This window comes from Trachypithecus francoisi, unplaced genomic scaffold, assembly GCF_009764315.1.
Source record: "Trachypithecus francoisi isolate TF-2019V2 unplaced genomic scaffold, Tfra_2.0 Lachesis_group10, whole genome shotgun sequence".
NCBI classification, from domain to species: domain Eukaryota; kingdom Metazoa; phylum Chordata; class Mammalia; order Primates; family Cercopithecidae; genus Trachypithecus; species Trachypithecus francoisi.
Genome location: NW_022681455.1, coordinates 50,028,217 through 50,053,589, shown reverse-complemented (window position 1 = coordinate 50,053,589; position 25,373 = coordinate 50,028,217). Strand labels below are relative to the sequence as shown.

The following is a 25,373-nucleotide window of genomic DNA, read 5'->3' as shown; positions in this document are numbered from 1 at the left end:
ATTTCATTTATTTTTCATCTGATCTTTATTGTATCTTCTACTAATTTGGGGTTTGGTTTACTCTTGCTTTTCTAGTTCTTTAAGATGCATTGTTAGGTTGTTTATTTGAAGTTTCTCCACCTTTTTGATGTAGGCACTTACAGCGATAAAATTCTCTCTTAGTATTGCTTTTGCTGTATCTCATAGGTTTTGATATATTGTGCTTTCATTATCATTTGTCTCAAGAAAAATTTCAGTTTTCTTCTTAATTTCTTCATTCACCCACTGGTCATTCAGGAGCATATTGTTTAATTTCCATGTGTTTGTAGAGTTTCCAAAATTCCTCCTGTTGTTGATTTCTAGTTTTATTCTATAGTGGTCAGAGAAGATGCTTGATATAATTTTAATTTTTTGAATGTTTTAAGACTTCTTTTCTGATCCAACATATGGTCTATTCTTGAGAATGATCCATGTGCTTACGAAAAGAATGTGTATTCTGCCTTAGTTGGAGAAAATGTTCTGTAAATGTCTATTAGATACGTTTTGTCTATGGTGCAGACTATATCTGATGTTTATTTGTTGATTTTCTGTCCGGGAGATCTGTCCAATGCTGAATGTGTGGTGTTAGAGTCCCCAGGTATTATTTTATTGGGGCCTGTCTCTCCCTTTAGCTCTAATAATATTTTCTTCATATGTGGGGTCTCCAGTTTTGGGTTCATATTTACAATTATTATGTCCTCTTGCTGAATTGACCCCTTTATCCTTATATAATGACCTTCTTTGTCTCTTTCTACAGTTTTAGTCTTGAGATCTATTTTTTCTTATATAAGTATAGCAATTCCCAGTCTTTTTTGGTTTTCATTGGCATGGTATATATTTTCCCATCCCTTTATTTTTAGTCTATGTATGACATTATAGATGAAGTGTGCTTCTTGTAGAAAACAGATTATTGGATCTTGTTGTTTTTTTTTTTTTTTAGATGGAATTTCACTCTTGTTGCCCAGGCTGGAGTGAAGTAGCGTGGCGCTATCTCAGCTCACTGCAACCTCTGCCTCCTGGGTTCAAGTGATTCTCCTGCCTCAGTCTCCTGAGTAGCTGTGAATACAGGCACCCACCACCACACCTGGCTAATTTTTTTCTATTTTTAGTAGAGATGGGGTTTCATCATGTTGGCCAGGCTGTTCTCAAACTCCTGACCTCAGGCGATCCACTCGCCTCCGTCTCCCGAAGTGTGGGGATTATATGCATGAACCCATGAGTCACCATACCTGGCCTGTTTGTTGTTGTTGTTGTTGTTGTTTGTTTTTTAATCCATTCAGCCACTCTATGTCTTTTGATTGGAGACAAGTAAGTACTTACTCCTGCTATTTTGCTACTTGTTTTCTGGTTGTTTTGTGGTCTTTCCTTTCTTCCTGTCTTCCTTGTAGTGGAGGTGATTTTTTCTGGTGGTATGATTTAATTTATTGATTTTTATTTTTGCACATCTGTTATATGGTTTTTGATTTGAGGTTACCGTGAGGATTGCAAATACAACCTTATAACCCATTATTTTAAGCTGGTAACAACGCTGTTTGCATAAAAAAACCAAACAAGCAAAAATAAAATGAATTAAAACTCTACACCCCAACTTCATCCTCCTGCTTTTAAATTTTTTGTTGTTTCTATTTTTATTTTATTGTACTATGTCTTGATGGTCTTAGAAAAGATTTGGAATAATTCTATGGATTACCTAGTAGAGACTCTTCTATTCTCTTACCTTCTCCCAAACAAATGGAATCTCTCTCTTTTCTGAGCTAACTGTGGCTGGGGATGAGGTGACACAAACACCCCTGCCACCACCACCACTGGAACTTCACTGGATCAGACCTGACGCTAGCATAGCACTGGATCTTACCCAAGGCCCTCTGTAACCACTAGCTGGCTATGACCTATGCTCACTCGAGGTCCTGGGTCTCCACAATCAGCAGGTGGCGAAGCCAGTTAGGCTTGTGTCCTTCCCTTCAGCGTGGCAAGTTCCCTAAAGCCCTGATGTGGGGAGGTATCCAGAGGTACCACCTGGGTGCCAGGGTCTGGAGTCAAAAACCTTAAAAGTCTACCTGATATTCTGTTATACTGCAGCTTACCTGGCACTCAAACCCCGATACACAGCTCTTCCCATTCTTCCCTCCCCTTTCCACAGGCAGAGGAGCCTCATCCCATGGGCACTACTACCACAGGCCCAAAGGGAGTACTATCAGGCTACCATGGATGTTCCTTTAAAGTTCATCCAGGGGCTCTTTAGTCAGGTTGTGGTAAATGCCGCCGGGCCTGAGACTCACCTTTCAGGACAGTGCTCTTCCCTCTTGCCAGTGGCTTGTCCAGAAATGCCACCCAGGAGCCAAGGTCTAGAATCTGGGACCCCAAGAGCCTACTTGGTTTTCTACCCCTCTGCAGCTGAACTGGTACCTAAGGTGCAAGACAAAGCACCCTTTACCTTTCTCTCTGCTTTTCTTAAGCAGAAGGAGTCTCTGTCCATAGCCACCACTGCTGGGAATGTGCTAAATCTTACCTGAAGCCAGCATATTTCAGAGTCTCTCCCAAGGCCCTCAGGTAACTTCCCTTCAAGGCAGTGGGTTCACTTCTGGCTCAAGGTGTGTCTGGAAATGTCACTCAGGAGCTAGGGCCTGGAAAGGGGGCCTCATGACTCTGGTTCCCTAACCTACTGTGGTTGGGCTGGTATCTACTGTGCAAGACAATGTTCTCCTTACTCGTCTCTCTCCTACCCTCACATGGAAGGAAGTACCTATTAGATCCATGTGCTATGTAGCCTGGGGTTAGGGGAGAGGTGATGCCAGCATTCTCTTAGCCACCTCAACTGGTGTCTCAGTAGGTTTCATGTTCCCTACATTCACTGGCTCTGAGCCCAGTTCAGCACTAGGACTCACGTAGGAGTTGCAGTCCTTGTGGCCTAGACTGCCTTTCAAGTTTATTTAGGGCCCAGGACACTTTAGACTGCAGCGACAAGTCTTGCCAAGAATCAAATCCTACCTTCTGGCTAGGGCTGGTTTCAATACTCCTTCCATGAGTGAGCATCGGCTGGGTTCAACCCGGTTTTGCTTTCTGCTGTGCCAGAGCAGCACTGAGTTCAATGCAGTGTCTCACAATTGCTGTTCTCTGCCTCTCTCAAGCACATGATTCTTTCTCTGCACCACTCAGCTACTGTCAAGGGATGAAAAAGGGGAGTGGTATCTGTGATTTAAGACTGTTTCTCCTACCCTCTTCCAGTGCCTCTTTCAGAGTGAAATTAAAACCAGGTGCTGTGAGTGCTCACCTGATTTATTTATGAAGGTGCTTTTTTATGTTTAGATAGTTGTTAAATTGGTGCCCTTGCAGTTGGGGGTGGTAAGGGGACTCTAAGTGAAGTCTTCTGTTCCACCATCTTGCTCCAGCCTTCCTCAGTTTCTTGATAGTAAGTTTTGAAATTAGGAAGTGTGAGTCCTCCAACTTTGTTCTTTTCAAGATGATTTCTGCTATTTAGGTTTCTTGCATTTTCATATGCATTCACTGTATCTCGTACGTTTTGGCACATTATGTTTTTGTTATTATTCATATTAAGCTTATTCTAATTCATCTTTGGATTTACTTTTGAACCAGTGATTATTTTGGAGTGTATTACTTAATTTTCAGTTATCTGTAAATTTTTTATTTTTCTTCAGTTACAGATTTTAAATTTATTACATTGTAGTCTGAGAAGGTACCTTGTACAATTTCAATGTTTTAAATATATTGACACTTGTTTTGTCACCTAATATATGACTATCCCAGAGAACGTTCCATATTTATTTAAAATGAATCTGTATTTTGCTTTTGATGGATGGAATGTCCTACAGGTATCTGTTGGTTTAGTTAGTGTACAAGGTTGCTAAACATTTTTTGTTTCCTTACTGGTCTGTCTAGCTTTTGTATCCATTATTGAATGTGGGGTATTATTGACCTCAAGTATTATTTTTATTTTCTATCTATTTTTCTTTTTAATTCTGTCGTGTTACTACTTCTTGCATTTCAGAGCTTTTATGTTAGGTACATAAATGTTTGTAATTTCTCTACATTCTTGATGGATTGACCATTTTACTATTATACAATGTTTTTCTTTATCTCTAGTAACGATTTTTTTCTTAAAGTCTATTTTCTCTTAGGTCAGTTTAGTCTCTCCAGTTCTCTTTTGCATAGGATATCTTTTTCCATCCTAATAGCAAAACCAATTGGAAAGGGATAAATGCTCTGTGTTAGAGATACAGTTACCTTTTTTTTTTCTTTTTAACCTATGTCAATAGTGTACTTTCTATTCATAGGAATCCTTTCTTAGTCTTCTGTATGTTTTCTGACTACAACAAGATGAAACCAATTCAAAATAGATTCAAAATCAATAACTGAACTCTGAATTAGTGCTCAATAATATTTGTTGAGTAAGTGTTGCATAGTGATATACTGAAGTGGTCTTCCTCCTATCAGCTAATGCTGCATTCTCAATCTTTCTTTACTTTCCCAGAAAGGAAACAGATGAGTCAAGTTCCCCATATTTGATTTAATTCAAAAGTTGTTATTTTTATTTCATAATATGAAGCATCTGTTGCAAAGGATAACAATTACTAGGTAAATAAGTTCATCTATCTTGATTGTACTTTTCTCACCAGTAATATGAGTATATTTGATTAGAAACTCTAAGCAGCTTTAAATTCTTTATTAATGAATGCTGCAGATTCTATGACTCTGTGAAACATTTTTCTTAGATATTATAGAATTAATGAGTTAGGTTTCCAAGACTAATATATGGCCCCTTTCAGCAACATTAGCGTTCGATGATCTTGTTAGAAAAGCAAATTTTAGTCCCCATTCCAGATCTACTAAATCAGAAATACTGGGGGTGGGACCTTGCAATCTGATTTTAGCAGGCTTTCTAGGGGATTCTGATGCAGCCAAAGTTTAGGAACCACTGCCCTAAAAATTATCTTAACTATGTGGTAGGAAATAATTGATTCATTGATTTCCTTTTTTTTTTTTTTTTTTTTTTTTTTTTGATAGGAAGTCTCGCTCTTGTACCCCAGGCTGGAATGCAATGGCATGATCTTGGCTCACTGCAACCTCTGCGTCCTGGATTCAAGCGAGTCTCCTGCCTTGGACCCCTGAGTAGCTGGGATTACAGGTGCCTGCCACGATGGCCGGCTAATTTTTGTATTTTTAGTAGAGATGGGTTTTCACCATGTTGGCCAGGCTGGTCCAGAACTCCTGACCTCAGGTGATCCACCCTCCTCAGCCTCCCAAAGTGCTGGGATTACAGGCATGAGCCACCACACCTGGCCAATTGTTTTTCTTTATAGCATCAGCTTCTGAGTACTGGGCAAAACTTCCAGCTCTTTCTCACATATCCAAAATAATAGTTTTTGTAAGCATGCAGTTTAGATCAGATATGAAACTTTCAGTTCCATAAACAGAATTAAAACGTTGAACCTGAAATTTTGAAATCAGATGACTATAGAAAATTTATAAATCATACAAAGACTTGGCTGGGCATAGTGGATCATGCCTGTAATCCCAGCACTTTGGAAATCTGAGGCGGGTGGATCATGAAGTCAGGGGTTTGAGGCCAGCCTGACCAACATGGTGAAACTCCGTCTTTACTAAAACTACAAAAATTAGTCAGGCGTAGTAGCAGGCACCTATAATTCCAGCTACTCAGGAGACTGAGGCAGGAGAATCACTTGAACCCGGGAGGCAGAGGTTGCAGTGAACTGAGATGGTGCCACTGCACTCCAACCTGGGTGACAGAGCCAGACTCCATCTCAAAAAATAAATATAAATAAATAAATAAATAAATAAATAAATAAATAAATAAATAGACTTATATAGAATATTTCCCACATTTTTAGTGAATCCCGAATTTACTGATTATTTAAATAGTTGTGTCTTATACTAATTGAAATAAAGTCATTTAATCTCCCTGGTTCTCTTGTTTTATCAGTAAAACAAAACTGATCTCAGTGAGACTTTTTCTGTAAAATCTTATGATTCAGGCATTCAACAGTTTTATACTAAGGCATTAGAATGTTTAATATTGCATATAACACAGAATAGAGAAGCTGATTACTGTAACATTTAGCAATCCAAACACATATCCCCTATAAATAAAAGTCTCTTAAAAACTGTGTTTTCATGAAAGCTAGTTAAGGTTACACAGCAGTTTTTACTTTTATGAGAACAATTTAATAATACTTTTTGAGTTCATGTTCTTTGAGTGTGGCACTATTCAGCCAAGCATACAAATGTTCTTGCTCTTGATAAGCCTCAGTAGTTAAAAGTACTTCCCAGGAGAATCTATAAATAAAAGGGATCTCTGTTTCCTGATTTCAAAACAGCTGACTTGAAAAAGGTCTGTTGACACTTTTTTTTAAGAAGCTCTCTACCATGAAGATTCAACTTTTTTTCTTTATTCTGCTCTTTTGGGTCACAGTTTCACAAGGTAATATGCAAATATTTATGGGGATTTATACTAACAAGTTTGAGAAGACATAAGTTGTTTTTTGGTAAAAGTATGATAATAACATAGAGATTAAAACATCATTTCACAAAAATGTAATGTGGTATTTTAGACTGGACTCCAGAACGGATAATAAAGACAATAGTGAAAAACAGACAAAAGCGACACGTATGAAAACTGGCAAAATTTGAATAGAGCATAGCTTAGAAAATACTACCACATCAACATTAATTTCTTAATTAACGTTACCAAGATTATGCAATATATAATATAAGGGGAAGCTGGCTTCTACCAACTTTGCAACTCTTCTGTAAATCTAAAATAATATTATAACAAAAAGTGGTGTGGGAGATAAATGGAGGGAGATTTTACTTTGCTGAAAGTGATGCTCAGAGATTTCAGACAGAAGATTGGACTTGAACAATGTATTTGAGGGCAGAAATAATAATTTTTGAAATATCACAGTATCACTAGATCAGTGGTTCTCAGAGAGGAGTGAGTTTGTGCTCAAGGGAACATCAGGCAATGTCTAGAGACCTTTTAGCTCATCACAACTTGTACTACTGGCATAGTACCAGCTGTAGATAGAGCCCAGGATGCTGCTAAGTAGCCTACAATGCACAGAACAGCCCCTTAGAGCAAAGAATTGTCCTATCCAAAAGGTCAATATTGCTTAGAGTAAGACACCCTGCCCTTGAGCTTGGCATCCAGTTGACAGGGAGTATATTTAATTGATACTATAATGTTTGCAAAGGAGATTAGCAACCCAAGGACACAAGCTGGAGAACACATGTAGAGGTCAGAATGAGGAGAAAAAAGACAATAATGTTTTAGAAAGGTGAAACAAGACAAAGAACGAATAAGAGAAGGGGTGGGGTCAGTCCAAGGTGGAATCATGGACAGCAGTGCCAAATGTGACAGAACTCTTATCAAAAGTGAGTATAATCCAGGTGTATGTCACTGGCCATCACTTATGGGTTTGATAATCATAACTCCTCAGAAAATATAGAATAAGTAATGATCTTTAGAAGTGAATATTTAAATTGTGCAGATTAACTAGATGTTCTTCTATGTTTTTGTTTCTTTAAGTTTCTTCATACTCTGAATCGCTTCAGTTACATTGAGAAGAAAACCAATATTCATAGCAGGACTTGGTTTTATAGCCACTATACCAATGACATAGATAATGTAGCTCTGAGTTTATGTGTTAGCTAACAGATATTACTACTCATCATCACTTATCAGCTGTTGGAAATGGAGACAGACTGCCTAGGCAAAGAGCCCTGGCCTCTGAGAAGACCAAGCAATAATTAATAGCAGGAAACAGTGGCATAATTTATTTGTTTTCATATGTGAAAATATTAAATCTATCCTTTGGTCAAGAATTTGATGTGCCTACAAAAAAAAAGACTGCGAAACAAATGACTTCTGAAAACGCATCGGCCAGGGTACAATTTAAACTATAAAATAAATTTTTTGACTTGGTACAATTTAAAATATAAAATAAAAAATATTTGACTTGGAATAGATCATATAGCTGATCAAACCAATGTCCTCAAACCCCCTAAATACAATCGTTTCTAAATAAGTAACTTCTAGTGAGATTCCATCTTTAAGTTAACAAAACAAAACATATATCTTTTCTTACAGCTTTGACTATTACAAAGTTATTTTTGCATTGTGTCAAATTTTGTGTTTCTTATAATGTGCAAATTTTAGTTGCAGTTTTGCTCTCCTGGACATATCTTCCTGTTACAAATCTTCAAATCTGCTACATATCTTCCAGCTACAAATCCCTCACTCATTCTTTCATGATTGATGAGCAAAGATAAAGCCAGAGTAAGAGTTAACAAACTTTTTCTGGAAATAAGTGAGACAACCAATACTTAAGGTTTTATGAACCCTAAGATCTCAACTGCATTATTTTAATGCAAAAACAGTTATAGACAATGTGTAAGTGGGTGCATCTGTGTGCCACTAAAATCATTTCCAAAAACAGGTGGCAGGCTGGATTTGGGCCCCTGACAATAGTTTATTGATTGCTAGTCAAAAGATTTAATAGTACAAACAGTAATTGTGATAAATTCTTGGTAAGTTATTATTTTAGAAACTTTGTGATGAAAGAAGAAAAAGGTAACACTGGTAATTTTAGAAATCATGTAATGGTCAATAATGGCTTCACTTTTTTTTTCTTTATCAATGTTGTTATTAGACACATGTCTGAGTTACATAATTTCTTCGGGGAAATAAACCCCAAATATGCAGGGGAGTTGCAGGAATTTAGAAAATTATCCAGCGTTGCCTAGCTCTTGACATTTTAGAGAAGCAAAATCAACCTACAGTGAAAATCACTTGAAGAAGAATTCATAAAGCACAACATTCAGTCTAAATAATGTTAGTGAGAGCAGAGAACAGGCTGCTCAAAGGTAATTAGATGATCGTAGAGACAGAGTCTGACCAAAAGATAAATTATGGTCACTTTTCTTCCATTGATTTTGGGAACCATCCTGGGTCACTGCCCAGTTTCTTGTAAGACAGAAAGTGGAAACACCTAACTTAGGTCCAAGACCCTTTTTATTTCTAGAATGTAGCTTGCACCAAGGGACAGTAAATTCACTTAATCTTTCCTCCATAGGTAGGTGGAGGTTTTCACTCTATAATCTTTTGCTTCATGGACCTTCTCCTTTTAAAACATGGATGTGTCATAGCTGGATGGCTAATTTCAGTCATTCTTCCCTTCTTACAGCCAAAAAGAAATATCCTGAGTATGGTAGCTTGGACGTGAGGAGAGAGTGCAGAATGGGTAATGGTCGATGTAAAAATCAATGTCATGAAAATGAAATTAGGATTGCTTACTGCATAAGACCTGGAACTCATTGCTGCTTGCAGCAGTAACGATGACAGAAGAAAACAGTCACAAGCTACAAGAAGAGAAGACCAGTGTTATTAAGTTTTCCCAGCACATCCTTCAAGGCCTGTGTGTCTCTATAATACACAAGAACTAAATAAAACTTAATGTTGAAGCATTCAGAAGTGATCATATGTCACGCTCATATCTGGTGCCTTTACATTACACTTTTCTCCTGATTTGTTGGTACCAGAAGTAGTGGGACTTATTTTATGCAAGTTCCTCAAGTTTTCTGTGCTTCATGTTCCACAAGTTCCACAAGTTTTATGTGCCTTGTGTTAGTTGCCATAAGTAAGGTTGTGGGAAACCTTAAGTCAAAGAATTGGGTAAGCTTATCTCTAAGATACAAGCTTCCAGTAGAAATGTGCTGTTATTTTATTAGATACTATTCCACAGATTACCCCCATGTAAATACATAAATCCACTGGGCTTGGGAGACTGGACATTGAGAGGGCAGATCTTTATTGTGAGAGACACAGAGCTGAAGTGAAAGAATCATGAGTATAAGAATGGAAGACCAGGGAAAAATCACAACTAGCTTCAATTTCTACTCTCACTTATTATTTAGTGAAGACAAATGTGTATCAAGAAATAAGAGAGGTAGTAAAAAGAAAGGAGAAGAACTTCAGAAAGAAGAGGAGAAAATAACTGAAAATTTAGGCCAAAAAAGTCAAAAACTATGACTAATAGTTTAATGCAGCTATTCAGTCCTGAGAGATGACTATGTCTGAGGAGATACATGACAAAAGGAAGCAGCAATTACCTTCACTTTTCAATTTCACTCTGCCTCAGTTCCTCTACTACTGCCTCTGAGGATCCACAGTATTCCTCCCTAAAACAGCTCAGTGATGCCTCTGTACCATTTGTTTTCCATTCAGAAGAGCTAATTCTGGAATACAATTTAAACATTAATTGATTCAAAATTCAAAATCGAAATTCTTAAGAATTAATTAATTCAAAATTCTTAAGAAACATCGTCAACACCACAACATAATAATAAAACAGAATCCTCTCTTCCTACTCCTCAAAATAAAATGAAATAATCTTTTGTCAAATTAAAGAAAAATGAAAGGTATTAAATCATACATATAGGTCAGACTTAGACTCAAAAGGAGATGGTAAATCAAGAAATTCCAGGGACTTGCTGCTCTCTTGATATTTTTATTATGGTCTCTCTGTGGATCCAGTCTATTCTTCAAACGCAGATATGAGATCTAAGTATGCTCATACTAAGCGTTATCTACAACAAGCCATGAATGGGGAAATTTTTTTTCTCTATTCAGATAAAATTTACATAGTCTTTGATTGTTTTGTGTTTTCTTGCAATGTAAATATCTTCAAAAGTATCTTTACAATATTATTTATAACAGGGTTTCTCAGCCTTGGCACTGTTGATATTTTGGTCCAGGTAATCTTTGTTGTGGGAGGTATTCTGCTCATTATATGTTTTTCAGCATTCTTACCTCCTACCCCCTAGATGCGAATAGCACACTTTCTCCCAATTGTGATAATCAAAAATGTCTACCTATATTGCCAAACATCCTCTTTGGGGGAGGGAACAAATTTACACTTGGCTGAGAATTACTTATTTATGAAGTCAAGCACCCACTCTCACAAAAATTTAAAAATGACAATGGAAACAATAAAAAAATCAGTGAGATTTTCAGGTGGCCAATTACATTTTCTGTGTTTTATGAGAAATAGTTATCTATTTAAATTTTTTATATATTATGTATGGACTAGAGGTGATATATTGGTGGCTCCAGAAAGAAAAATTGGCCTAACTTTTGGATAATGAATGTATTAGCTACGTCAAGAAAGAGATTAGTAAAAATAAATGTTTAAAATGAAAGTTATGGAAGTTTGAAATTTATTTATTTTACCTAAGTAGGGGCTGAGCCATCACTGCACCAAGACCTCTAAAGCAGAACTGAGAGGCCTAATATACTATTAATATGGAGAAAATAAGAGTTGAGTTTGTTAGGAGCCAGCAAGAAGATGAGAGATTTTCTAAAAAACGCGTGAGGCATATCTGCACATAAATTAGGCTGTGCTAAAACTACTGGTGTACTCTCTTTCGGTGCTTGACAGAGAGCATGAAAACCATCTAAATTTCTAAGATAGCCTTTACTTGTGTTCAATACATTTAAGCCATCAGCCTCTGCCTTCAGCTCAAGGAACAAATGAAAGAAACTTAAAGGAGAATGTGAACCTACATGCATCAATCTCAAAATTAATGTTTTTTTTCCTGAGGAAATCTTTTAAGTGTTTTCCGTGTCAAAAAAAAAAAAGTCTGAAAACTCTAGAAACCCCTTTGATGAAGTTCTTCAGCCTGCTTCCTTAAAAAGATAAAGGTGTTACTAATTATTCTGCCCCCAGAATTTACATGTGTCTAAGTTTGTAATTTATTAACAAAAGGAAGGCAAAAAAATGCTTAAAAATGGAAAGATTTCTGGTGATTTTCTTGCTGATACATTGTAATTTTTATTGTGTGAACTTACAAAAGAACTAGATAATGTTAAACTAATTCGTTCTAAAACCTGAGAGTTTTGTATTTTTCCCTCCTATGGCCCACAATATAAATTTTCATGACACTCTATTTTCCTTCACATTTAGTTTTTTGTGAGTCTTGAGCAGTGACTCTGTTAAAATAGATGCCACCAAGTGTTGGAATTTTTGCTGTTATTTGGTAGTTCAATACCCATATGAATCAATTAAAAGCAGTATATTGAAATTAGATTTATCACCATCAAATTCTCACACGAACTAGGAAGAGATAAATTAGACTCCTACCTGATATAATGTATTCAAACCCAACCTATTTCAGTATTTATTTTACCTCAATGTCCTTGGGCAAGAACAAAATCTAATTCCAATTAGCAATGTACTTACTCAGGCAACTTTTCATAAGTGGATTACTTCTTCCCAGGTTTAATGTCATAGGTTTTGGATTTAGAGATTGAAAAATTATAGCTCCTGGCTTAAGGAACTGATATTGATTGACTACAAACTGATTTTTAGGTAATATCCAACTTGATAGAGTTCACAAATGAATAAGGCATGGAATATTCTTTCAAAAAGATCAATGTCAATTTGTAATACGGATAATACATAGGTTAGACTACATTCAATATATTCTCCCTCATTTATTTACCAATTCAATAAACATCTATTGAACACCTACTATGTGTCAGAGTACAATATGACTGGGACACATAAAAAACAAAACAAAACTAACAATGTTCTCTGTTTTTATGGAGCTCATAGTATAGTGAGTGGATACAAATATAAACAGTAAATACAAGAAATAAGCAGATTATCTATTATATTACAAGGCAATAAGTGCTAGAGAAAAGGAAACAAAGTAGAGTGTAGTGACCCACAATCCTGGCCTATAGTAATTTTAAATATGATTTGTCATGGAGCCCTATTGTAAAGGCTGAAAGAAGTGTTCATAAAAGCACATCTGGAATGTGTGGGGGAACACCTGGGAGAAAAGAATTGCTGAGAAGAGTAATTCAGGAGGTGAGTCCTGGGAGAGGAAGTTGGAGAGAAAATATCTTGACAAATTGATTACCCAGGGATTTTAAGGAGCTAGAAAAGATCTTGACTTTTATTCTGAGAGCAATTCAAAGGGTTTTAGCCAGGGGAGAGACATAATTTGAATTTTTTAAAGGTCTCTCTGAAGTTATTAAAATAATATAAGTAGTAAATAATATAGGTGGTAAATTATATTAGCTAAGTCCGTAATAATACAAGCAATGAGGAATGGATGTAGAATTCTGGATCTGTTAAAGGTAGAGTTAGCTAGATTTCATGAGGGATTACATTTTGCCTGTGGCAGACAGAGGGGTAAAGAATGAATCCAAGATTTCTTGTCTGAGCAATTGGAAAGATTGAGCTGTGCCATTGACTAAAATGGGAAGGATACTAGATGTAACAAATTTTGGTTGGACAATTGATCCAATTTTGGACATGTAAAGTTTGTCATATCAAGCAGATTTAGCAAGTGGCTAAGAGACAGAATATGAGAGTGGAGACAGTAATCTTTTAAGTTGGCAAGACAGGATGACATCTAATGCAGAGATTAAGGGATTAGCTCTTCATTAGAGCATGGGGATGCTTTATTCATTCATAAACAGAAAGGGTAGAATACACAGAGTTAGATGCTGATTGGCAGGTTAATTTGGTGCTAAAAGTCTGTGGAAAGTCTCAGGAATCTTCAATTGGATCATTGAATCGAAGGGAGCAAGATCACTAGCTGAGAGTGAAGACAGGAAGTATATTTTGAAATTGCAAGGAGAGCTGAGAATTTGTAAAGGAGTTTTCAAGGAGTGTGTAAGTTGAGTAGGCTGTAGGTATTCTTCACAACTATCCTGTTCTGGCATCTTTTCTCCGTTGTTTGTTGAAGATTTCATTTCTTCCTATATATTTGAATACATATGACTTTGCCATTTTGGGAATCAAATATTCTTAAATTTTTTTCCAACGTTATATGGTTCTAACTAGTAAACACAGATATTCTCAAGTCTCTTCCATCTTACAAAAATTCTCCTATATTTTTTTCTTAATTTTTCTTCAAGTCACTTTCTAATCTGCCTTATTCTCTTCTTCATCAAATTTCTTAAAAAGAATCTTAGACCCATAGTCTCCATTTCATTAACTCTTTTACACTCTTCCCACCATAAATTCACTCACATCAATTAACTGAAACTCTTCTTGCTCATGTTATAAATGTTTCATAAAGCAAACTCAAAAGTTTATTTTAATCATTTATCTTGCTGGACTTCTGAACACATGCTAGAATTGACTGCTATTTTGACAATTATTAATTGAATGATCTATTTTTGATAGTCTTCTAAATGTCAATGACCTCCAATGTCTTGTCCCTGAATCCCCTTTCCTCTTATTTTTATGTGCTTTCTCTGTATTATCTTGTTAACGCCAGTGACTTCTCCTATCAAATCTTTTTCTCAACCTCCGTCTTAAACCACAAAACTGTATTTATTACTACTTTGTGAACCTATTGGATAGCCTCCAGATTCTTTAATCATAGTGCGTTCAAAATGAACTCATGTTACGCACAAGGGCTAAAATCTGTTCCATGTCTTTTATTCTGTTTCAGTATCAAACATACATCCTGAAGGCCAAAACATTGTCATTTCATAATCAGTCACGCAGTCTTACAAGCTAAAACACTTCTGGTTATTGCTTCTCTATGTCCCGGTTTCCTTTCCCCACAAATCCAAAACTTATCTATTGGGCTACTTCTCATTCAGAAATATCTTCTAGTTTAACTTTCTCCTCTTTATTTTCATTAACTTAATTATCTTATTCACCATTTCTCATTTAGACTGTTTTAATAAACTTCAACATAGATTTCCTACTACAAAAATTTCTCTACTTCCTCCCTTAAAAGAGAAAAAAAAGTTGAAAAGATGCTTAAAATCTCATCAGTTTTACCACTCCATTCATGATAATATTCAACTCCTTACCTTGGTAGGGCCTTTTGCCACCTTTGCCCTGCTTGACTTTCTAAAGTTCACATCCATATGATTTCTATTGTGCTAAAAGGTCATACCATTCTGCATTGATCACACATTCTTTAAAACATAGTATCTATGTTGAGGATACATCTTTTTGCTTGTAAGACCTTCTCCACAATTTCAGGAAAATACGCTTTTATCTTTTGAAGATCCGGCCACCTGTCAGCTCCTTAGTGAAGCAATGAAGCATATATTGCTTTTGAGTCCAACAAACCTAGCTTTGTTTGCTGCTTGCTCTCCTACTCCCTCTGAATCCTTATGCAGAGCTGAATTCAACTATCCTTATATATGAAATGGGAAGCATTATTGGAAAAGTAAATCAAAAAATAAATATAACTGGCTTAGAAAAGAATCTGAAACCTAGGGAACACTTAATAAAACCTAGCTATTAGTAGTGGCTGTGGTAGTAGCAGTTAAAGTAGTAATAGTCAAAATAGACTACTCCAGGAAGAGTTTACAACTCTTTCTTTTATGATGCAAGGACATTTTGCTTGTATCTCAGAATTGCCTTTAAAAGTGATGCATTTTTTTTTCTCACCTATGTCATCATCTCCCAACAAATAGTAATTGTCCTTTGAGGATGAAGAGCTTAAATGTTTTATTTATTTTTGTCCCCACCTAGCACAGGACCAACACAACATATTTGCTGACTAATGTGTGTATGAATCACAAAGAGAGCATTCTCTTCATTTAACAGTAAAAGTAGAGAAAAATATGTAAATTAAGAAAAGTTTATTTTAACCTGCTATAAATCTATAAATTACTCATTTACAATGACAATGAAAACTTGCTTCATAAAATTATGGGCCAAACAATATTTCCTTATCTATTATCTCATTTGATTGCCACACAACCCTCTGAAGTGTTATTAAATGCATTTTTTCAGTTAAGGAAACTGCAAATATAGGGCTTAAGTCATTTGCTAAACTGACAGGAAATAACTGATGAATAATTTGTAATAAAGCATAGAGAGTTTTTTAGTATATAATATGAATTAGGTCCCTATATATAATAACATATGTATTCACTCATGCTTTTTTTTCAGTTATTTATTGTATTTATTGAGTATTTTGTTTCAAGCATTTTGCTATGTGCTGAAATAAATCAGTGAATGAGGTATACAATGGGCCTAGCCTACTGTAACTTTCAGACCAGAAGTTTGTGGTTAAACTATAGCAAAAAGTCATAGCAGGAATTAAACACTAGTAACAATGTGATAGCAGGGCATAAATAGTGAGTAACAGTGCTCTACTTAGGGTAAGGCTTTGTAAGGTTTTAGCATGAAATCCAAAAGACAAATAAAGACAAAGGGAATGAGAATGACCTGATTTTGAAGGCTTATTAATTTTTAACACTTTAAGAGCAGCCTGCATATTTTATCTCATTATATCTTTTGAAATTTCAATAAAACCTCAATGTAATAAGGAAACTGAAATCCAGTGATCTAAATCATTTGTCCTATATAGCAAAATGACAAATAAAATATCCAAACATGAAACTTAATTCTATATGATTTTGAAAGATCATACCTTTTCAAAATTTCTACTGACGCATGGCCTTGCTTCTGCCTTGACTTCAGCTTCTATCCAGCAAGAGCAAACATCCTCCAAAACATAACTCTTTTTACTTTCAACACTGCCTCCCTCTACTTTCAACTCTGCACTTATGGATGACATTTCCGGGAGCATCATGAGATAGGTGAAGCAGTCACCCTCAGAGATGTTATTTGCGAGGAGATGGAGAGATATATGCCAGACACTTCACTTGGGAGAGTGAAAAACTCTACATACCTCTTGAAAAAACTAATATTGAGTCATGGAGACCACTGAGCTTTCAACCTCTAGTTTTCTAACATATTTGGTCCCATCTGTGTGCATACAGGATTGTGATAATGTCCACAGCATATCTCCACTCTATTTGTGGTACCTCACTCTTGATAAGACTCCCAGAAACCTTTTGGAATATATTCTCCTGACTGAGTCCCCAAACGAGCATTTGAATTTCTCTCTTTTTTATGAAAAATAGTTATCATGGGCTCAGTTTCTCTAGTGATGTACAAAATGTGCAGAAGTATAAGTGAGTGAAGGAGATACTATCCATCTTTCCTCCAAACAATTTGTTTTTACGTGGTGTGTATCACCAAGTTTCATCTCACATAGATACTCATGCACTTATGGATGACATTTGTATAGTATTCAACACCTTAAAATTGTTTTTATATATACTGCATAATCAATTTTCATAACAATACAAAGAGATGTTATTATCATTCATAATTTACACATGGCAAACCTTTGATTCTATAGTAAGCCATAATTTGCAAATAAATACTAAGCAATAGAACCAATCTTACAATGCATGCTTTTTGTTTTTATATGGTTCTATAGATTTCCTCATAACTCAAAACTTTCTTGTTCTTTAAAATAATTAGAAAGAACAAAATTAGTACATTTTAAATATTACTATTATTTCTGTAAGTCTATACATTTTTCTAATTTGAATGTATCTTAAAAACCACTATAGATTTTGGTGGTTTTAGAGTTGACAAAATATAATGGCTCAGGAATGTTGATTGGCTTAAAAAGTTTCTATCCTAGCAACAGTTACAAAAAGTAAAAGCAATTATGCATCATTGTCTTCCTAACCTCATTTATATCAAATATGTCTCTGAAATAACTTTGCCAAAATTTTGATTTCACCAAAATTCACCAGTGGTAGGGATTCTGTCATTATAAATTAGTTTACCATTCACTAAAAATATATATGTATTTACATGTCAAAAATATATAATTTACATGTCATATATATGTCTATATGTGTATATATATATATATAATTTTTTTACATGTCAAAATCCACCTGACAGTCTCTTCTACCTTATATTTAATTATTTTCTACCAACTTAATTAAGGGCAATCAGTAAGTGCTGTAGAGATCTTCTCTAGTTTTTCTCTACTTCGGAACCTAATGCCTGGTGAATACTAGGTACTAAAATAAATGCCTACCATTTTGAGTTGAAATGAAACATTTTTCTAAATTTCAATTAGATTCTATATGGACAATTAAATTCTATTAATAGATATTACATAATTTAAATCTGAATTCAATTCATTCTCTAAATTTTAACAAAATTATTTTGCCTCATTTTTCCTGACACATATGCACACATAACAAAATTTAATACTCAAGATATATTTATGATAATTATGTTTATTATATTATATCATCCAGATAGGTAGAATGACTGACCACAGATAGATAAGTACATTGATAAAATTGAAGAATAAAAATATGCCTGACTCCAAAGTCTCTTTTCTACTCTAAAGGCATTTTCAGAGAACAGTTGAATCATTAGGAACAATAAAACTTTAAAGTAGCAAAATAATTTGCCTCTATTTACTATAGTTTAATGTATGAATAGAAAACTGTGATTTTGGAATCTCAGAACATCTTTCTTTTCATGTCTTAGATGGTTCACAAGAAACTGTAAGAGAATACTAATGTGAGGCTTCTCTTTTTACTAGATAGGCCTTGTACAACAAAATTATATTTCTCTATGTATATCTAAAATACTTTAGTTTTTAGTTTTCTCGATCAATTGCCCTATCAGTGAAGTCAGTACATTAGAAGTCTTCTGTAGTTTCTCTATGATTACTATTTGTGTGACCACTATGTTCAAATAGAAAAGAGATAAAGAATCAAAATAAATTTTAACTATTATAGAAGGGCTTATATTTTGGCTGCAATAACAAAGTATCACAACAAATGTTTGACAAAAATACATACAATTAAGTACCAAATTGTATGTCACTTGCTCATTATTACTGTAGACTGAGCCAGCTGAAATTTAGTATGGATGTGAGCTGCAAGATAAGGACAGAAACATTTTGTGCTAGTGTAATGTTAGTAGCTCAGTCATTTTCTGAAATGATTCATAAATTCTGCTACAAAACAACTTGACATTCCACTCTCTCCAACTTGCACACACATGATCTCATAACTGTAACAGTTTTTGTCTTTCTTTAGCAAGAAAACCCCAAATCAATAATAGACTAATAACTTCAGATATTTTTCTTGCTTGCAGCCAGAAGCTATTTTGAACCAAAATATAGATTTGAGAGATGCGAAAAAGTGAGAGGAATATGTAAAACGTTTTGTGATGATGTTGAATATGATTATGGATACTGCATTAAATGGAGAAGTCAGTGCTGCGTATAAACTCGGAAAAGAAGTACTATTGAAGATCAAGTCTGGAACAGAGATGCATGTTTTTCACTCAAGAGTAGGTAAAAAAAAATGTTTGCAACATTTAATGAAAATACACACTTTTATATTCTAAATATATCTATTTACATACAATGAATTTAGTCTCTACTTATTCATTGGGGATTTTTGTATTTCAAATTGACATTAGCGAAACAAGGAAACAGACTCTAATTATGTTTATAATCTCATTATTTACGCTTTGACTCTCAGACATTCATATTACTTATCTGAGTTACTCTGCTCCCTCTCTAAATATGTGTATGTGACCTTATTGCCAGATTTGCTATGAGGATTATGGTTATATTCATATATCCTGGTTTCCACACCAAAATCCCTCTAAGCCATCTACTCTTCTTTAACAGAAAATGTGTTTCTTCCCTTACAAATACGACAGCTACCAATTTTGACCTGTCTGATGTGTTTTTGCATACATTTAACAATACTATGCTTTTGAAATGATACAATTTAACAATGCTCTGTCTGTAGGGTAATTAAGCATTATTCATAGCACGGCAAAAGGATAAATAACAAGATCTGAGATATAGAGCCCCTTTTAGCTGCGTGATTCTTTTTTCAAAGAAAATCTCATAAGGAATCTAAGGAATAGGTACCTTTGTTTCAGCAGGGGAGGGCTGATGTCTGGCCAACTCAATTTTATACCCTCAGAGAATGTGTCTGATGAAGGAAATTTCAATTTGGTTGAGGCAAGAGTTAGAATGCTATAACTACGGTCAGTTTTGTGTAACAAAGCTCAATTAACTGATGAGTAAACGTGACTCATAACTCAGAATAACTCCTGTTTCTAAGATCCATCATGAAATCTAGCTGAGTTAGTTTTGCCTAAGAGGATAATGTTAGACTTATTTGTAGGAGGGCTGTGCAGCTGATGTTCATATGGAAAACTTGGGAAATGTTACAGTAATCCTAGGAATGATGAAGATACAGGAAAAGCAGAGATTGTGTAGTAGCAAAAATGAGGACTTTCTTGGACACCCTAGGGACAATATTATTTACCCCAAAAATCCTCACTAAGGAAGGATGGCTTTTTTGTTTCCAGCAGTAGTGCTGTGGAGGTCAGAGATGGGGTGATGTTACTTAGTTTAACAAGATATGACCAATGTTGTGACATGCACCATGTGCTTATAATTGACCAGGTTACTCTAACTGAAATATATGTTATTTTTTTACATAGATTTAGAGCTATAAGGTTCCATCTAATCAAGACAAGCAATAAATGTCTGGATAGACAGCTCTACAGAAAAATCTTACTATTTTTATGAAAGTACAATAATCTTTCTTACTACTTGCCCTTTGATGATAACACTATTTAACCAAGCATAGAACTCTTTTTATTCTTAATAAGCCCCAGAGAGGCAAAACTTCTCAGTTCCCTCATTTCAGCACCTTACATGTGAAGAAATGTCTTTTATACCTTTCTACTAATAAATTTTCTATCATGAAGATTCTTCTTTTTATTTTCTTTTTTCAAAAAATTATGTTCTGGCCAGGCGCGATGGCTCATGCCTGTAATCCTAGCACTTTGGGAGGCCGAGCCAGGTGGATCACGAGGTCAGGAGATCGAGACCATCCTGGCTAAACGGTGAAGCCCCATCTCTACTAAAAATGAAAACAAAATATATCCGGGAGTGGTGGCGGGCGCCTGTAGTCCCAGCTACTCGGGCAGCTGAGGCAGGAGTATGGCATGAACCAGGGAGGCGGAGTTTCAGTGAGCCGAGATCACTCTACTGCATTCTAGCCTGGGTGACAGAGGGAGACTCCGTCTCAAAAAAAAAAAAAAAAAAAAAAGACGTATATATACACAATGTTCTCTTTTAAGATCAGAATTTCACCAGGTAGTGTAAACTTTTATGCAGGGATATTTGTATTGCTGAATTAGAGAAGGAATCACTGGTTTATTTCTTGACAAAATAATGATAATGCTCTAGGTATTAAAAGATCATTGCATTAATTACATCACTATTATTTACTTACAGTTATTTAGATTCTAATCTTGTTGACACTGTAAAGTCTTGGAGAAAATATTTGAATATAGTTTTCAGCCCCAAAAACTTATCTATGGTAATAGTGTATAGCTAGAGTAAGGACTGTTTACCTTTTCCTTATCCTTAGCCTATTGTCAATGAACTAATTCCCATTAAGAAAAATACTACCTTATTATTCTCTTCTGGGTACTACCAGAATATCACATCCATTGACCTGTCTTTAAGTACAACTTGTACTACCCTTCCAACTATAAGGGAACCTGAATATAGAATGTAATAGCTAATAGCTTACAAGCTTACATAAGAGCTATCTTTTAGTGAGATTTCCTTTTTTCTTCTTTATTTTATTTTTATTTTTATTATTTTTTTTAATTTTTGAGATGGAGTCTTGCTCTGTCGCCCAGGCTGGAGTACAGTGGTGCAATCTCGGTTCACTGCAACCTCCACCTCCTGGGTTCAAGCAATTCTCCTGCCTCAGCCTCCCAGGTATTTGGGACTACAGGCACCCGCCACCATGCCTAGCTAATTTTTGTGTTTTTAGTAGAGACAGGGTTTCACCATATTGGCCAGGATGGTCTCGATCTCTTGGCCTCGTGATCTGCCCGCCTCGGCCTCCCAAAGTGCTGGGATTACAGGAGAGTTCCCGGCTCCTGGCTGAGATTTCTTTACCTAAGAAGTATGTCATCAAATCAATTATGTTGCCAGATATCCTGAATTAATGCCCATGTACTGATTATCTGAAAATAAATAGAAGTGTTGAAGTAATTTTTATTTCAATTTTTGCTGGAATTGATGACTCGTACTTTCTCATGTGTTCCCTGATATACCACCAGCTCCTTAAAAAATCCCTGGCACATGGCTTATACTCAACAGATAACTATTAAATAAACGTTGCCCAGAGATGTATTGATTTTCCTTTTCCAGCTGTTCCTGAATTCTCTTTTTCTTTATCAGCAAAAATGTGATTCAAAATTAATTCAATTTCCTGACCTGTGCCTAAATCTTTCCTTTTTTCATTTTATTATCTTTCATTTTATTTTATTTTCATTTTTATTATCTCTTAAAATCTCATTTTTTTCATTTTTATTCTTTTATATCAAGTTAAAGATTCATGGTTAAAAAAATAGGCAAGTTATTTCATCACTTGGGATCTCATTTTTTAACCTGTAACATGAAAGAATTGGATTAGATTTTCTATACATCTTCTTATATTTATCTATGTCTCTGTATAGCAGGGATCAAAAAAACTATAGCTCATGGACAGAATTTGGCCCTTCTTTCATATTTCCTGTCAATTAGGAATTGTATTTACAAATAAACATTTATAACTGATTTGATAAGATGAACATCATCTTATCATCAATCTTTGCTTGATGAACCTCAATCAAAATGTTGAATAAGAATTCTTCTCATTAGTTGATCTGTATTCAAAAAGATAATGTGCACCATCATTATTAAAATATATTGTATTTTTGTCAATTGAAAATTTGTGGAAATTTGTTTTCTCTCATTTATTTAAGTCTCTAAATAATATCCTCAGTTTTTCTTTTTTTACTTTTTTTAATTTTTTTTTTTTATTTTTCCATAAGTTATAGGGGTACAGGTGGTATTTGGTTATATGAGTAAGTTCTTTAGTGGTGATCTGTGAGATTTTGGTGCACCCTTCACCCGAGCAGTATACATTGCACCATATTTGTTGTGTTTTATCCCTTGCTCCCTTCCCATTCTTCCCCCAAATCACCAAAGTCCATTGTATCATTCTTATGCCTTTACTTCCTCAAAACTTAGCTCCCACGTATCAGTGAGAACATAGGAGTTTAGTTTTCCATTCCTGAGTTACTTCATTTAGAGTAATAGTCTCCAGTCTCATCCAGGTCACTGCAAATGCTGTTAATTCATTCCTTTTTATGGCTGCATACTATTCCATCATATGTGTATATATATATTTATATATGTATGTATATATATAATATATATGCACATATATGAAGTATATATATGTGTATGTATACATATGTGTATATATACATACACACACACAGAGACATATATATATATACACACACACCATAGTTTCTTTATCCACTCGTTGATTGATGGGCATCTGGATTGGTTCCACAATTTTGCAATTGTGAATTTTGCTGCTATAAACATGCATGTGCAAGAATCTTTTTCAAATAATGACCTCTTTTCCTCGGTGTAGATACCCAGTAGTGGGATTGCTGAATCAAATGGTAGTTCTACTTTTAGTTCTTTAAGGAAATCTCTACACTGTTTTCCACGGTGATTATATTAGTTTACATTCCCACCAGCAGTGTAGAAGTGTTCCTTGTTCACTACATCCATACCTACATCTACTGTTTTTTGATTTTTTGATTATGGCCATTTTTGCAGGAGTAAGATGGTATCACATTGTGGCTTTGATTTGCATTCTCCTGATAATTAGTGATGTTGAGCATTTTTCCAAATGTTTGTTGGCCATTTGTTTATCTTCTTTTGAGAATTGTCTATTCATGTCCTTAGCCCAGTTTTTGATGTGATTGTTTTTTTCTTACCAACGTGTTTGAGTTAGTTGTAGATTTTGGATATTAGTTCTTTGTCAGATGTATAGATTGTGAAGATTTTCTCTTTACTCTGCTGAAGGTTCCTTTTGCTGTGCAAAAACTCTTTGGTTTAATTAGGTCCCAGCTAATTACCTTTGTTTTTGTTGCATTTGCTTTTGGGTTCTTGGTAGTGAAATCCTTGCCTAAGCAAATATCTAGAAGGATTTTTCCAATGTTATCTTCTAGATTTTTTTTTTTTTTTTTTTTTTTTTTTTTTTTTTTTTTTGAGACAGAGTCTTGCCCTGTCTTTCAGTCTGGAGTGCAGTATTGTGATCTCAGCATACTGCAACCTCTGCCTCCTAGGTTCAAGAAATTCTCCTTCCTAAACCTCCCGAGTAGCTGGGATTACAGGTGCACACCACCATGCCCGACTAATTTTTGTATTTTTAGTAGAGATGGGGTTTCACCATGTTGGCCAGTTGGTCTCGAACTCCTGACCTCAGGTGGTCTACCCACCTCGGCCTCCCAAAGTGCTGGGATTACAGGCGTGAGCCACTGCATCTGGCCATCTTCTAGAATTTTTATGATTTCAGGTCTTAGGTTTAAGTCTTTCATCCATCTTTAGTTGATTTTTATATAAGGTAAGAGATGAGAGTCCAGTTTCATTCTCCTACATGAGGCTAGCCAATTATCCCGGCACCATTTGTTGAAAAGGGTGTGCTTTCCGACTTTATGTTTTTGTTTACTTTGTCGAAGATCAGTTGTCTGTAAATATTTGAGTTTATTTCTGATTCCCTATTCTGTTCCATTGGTCTATTTGTCTATTTTCAGTTTTTCATCTTGGGCAGCAAACCTGAAACAATTGCCCTTTAGAGAAAATGTTTGCTAACACCTATATAGATAGAGTCAGTCAAAGAGCAAAGTGTAATTCATGAAGCAGCAGTCTTAGCATTACCTGAGAACTTGGTAGAAATGCACATGATAGGGCTCAGATTCATCGAGTCAAAAACTCTGGAGATGAGTCCCAACAATCTATGTTTAGCCTATTCTTCAATTTATTAAAATGCACAGAAGAGTTTGCTAACCATTGCCTAGAAATGCTTTTAACCTTTGAAATTTTTGATGTTTATGGTTGTTTAATTTTTTACCGAACTTGGGCCAAACTGTTAGCACCTCCTTGACATTACTGACAAAATATACTCAAACAGTAGAAGAAAGATGCCAAGTCACATGACCCTTTCTTTGGAAAGGATACGTACAAAAGAAAAAAATGTTAAAAGATACTTTTAGATAAAGCAATTAGAACTCTTCCTGCATATTATATTTCATCAATTGGTGTTCTTTGGTCTAAATTAATAAAAATTAACTCAACCATATGTGTCTTTTTGTCTACTTCCTCAGTGGTTAATTCTCAGCTTCTAATATTCTGAAATACAAAAATTCAAGTTCAAAATTCAGAAATAAAAGTTTATTTTTATCTTACATGTTTATAATTTGTGTATGGAAATTTCCACAAAAATAGTAACAGCATTTCTGTTCTCCCTCCCTCTCTCTGGAATTTTAACTGTTCAAAAGGACGTGTTCTAATAACCACTTTTCTTAAAGCCTAACACA

At 35.1% G+C, this 25,373-nt stretch overlaps 2 protein-coding genes across 2 annotated transcripts; both read left to right on the top strand.

The window, feature by feature from the left end:
- The first annotated feature begins 6,364 nt into the window (after positions 1-6,364).
- LOC117088705 (beta-defensin 110) lies at positions 6,365-9,523 on the top strand. The gene is made up of 2 exons (XM_033219902.1): positions 6,365-6,475; positions 9,240-9,523. The coding sequence occupies exons 1-2, from the start codon at positions 6,421-6,423 to the stop codon at positions 9,386-9,388; spliced, it is 204 nt and encodes a 67-aa protein (XP_033075793.1). The 5' UTR covers positions 6,365-6,420; the 3' UTR covers positions 9,389-9,523.
- A 1,833-nt stretch (positions 9,524-11,356) lies between these two features.
- Positions 11,357-19,165, top strand: LOC117088536 (beta-defensin 110-like). Its single transcript, XM_033219823.1, has 2 exons — positions 11,357-11,422; positions 19,013-19,165. The coding sequence occupies exons 1-2, from the start codon at positions 11,357-11,359 to the stop codon at positions 19,163-19,165; spliced, it is 219 nt and encodes a 72-aa protein (XP_033075714.1).
- The last annotated feature ends 6,208 nt before the right edge of the window (positions 19,166-25,373 follow it).

Excerpts from the sequence above, each read along its gene's own strand:
- LOC117088705 (XM_033219902.1), top strand. The coding sequence starts at position 6,421 with ATGAAGATTCAACTTTTTTTCTTTATTCTGCTCTTTTGGGTCACAGTT. Across the intron at positions 6,476-9,239 it reads TTGGGTCACAGTTTCACAAG|CCAAAAAGAAATATCCTGAG; the intron begins GTAATATGCAAA and ends CCCTTCTTACAG.
- LOC117088536 (XM_033219823.1), top strand. The coding sequence starts at position 11,357 with ATGGAGAAAATAAGAGTTGAGTTTGTTAGGAGCCAGCAAGAAGATGAG. Across the intron at positions 11,423-19,012 it reads AGAGATTTTCTAAAAAACGC|ATATTTTTCTTGCTTGCAGC; the intron begins GTGAGGCATATC and ends TAATAACTTCAG.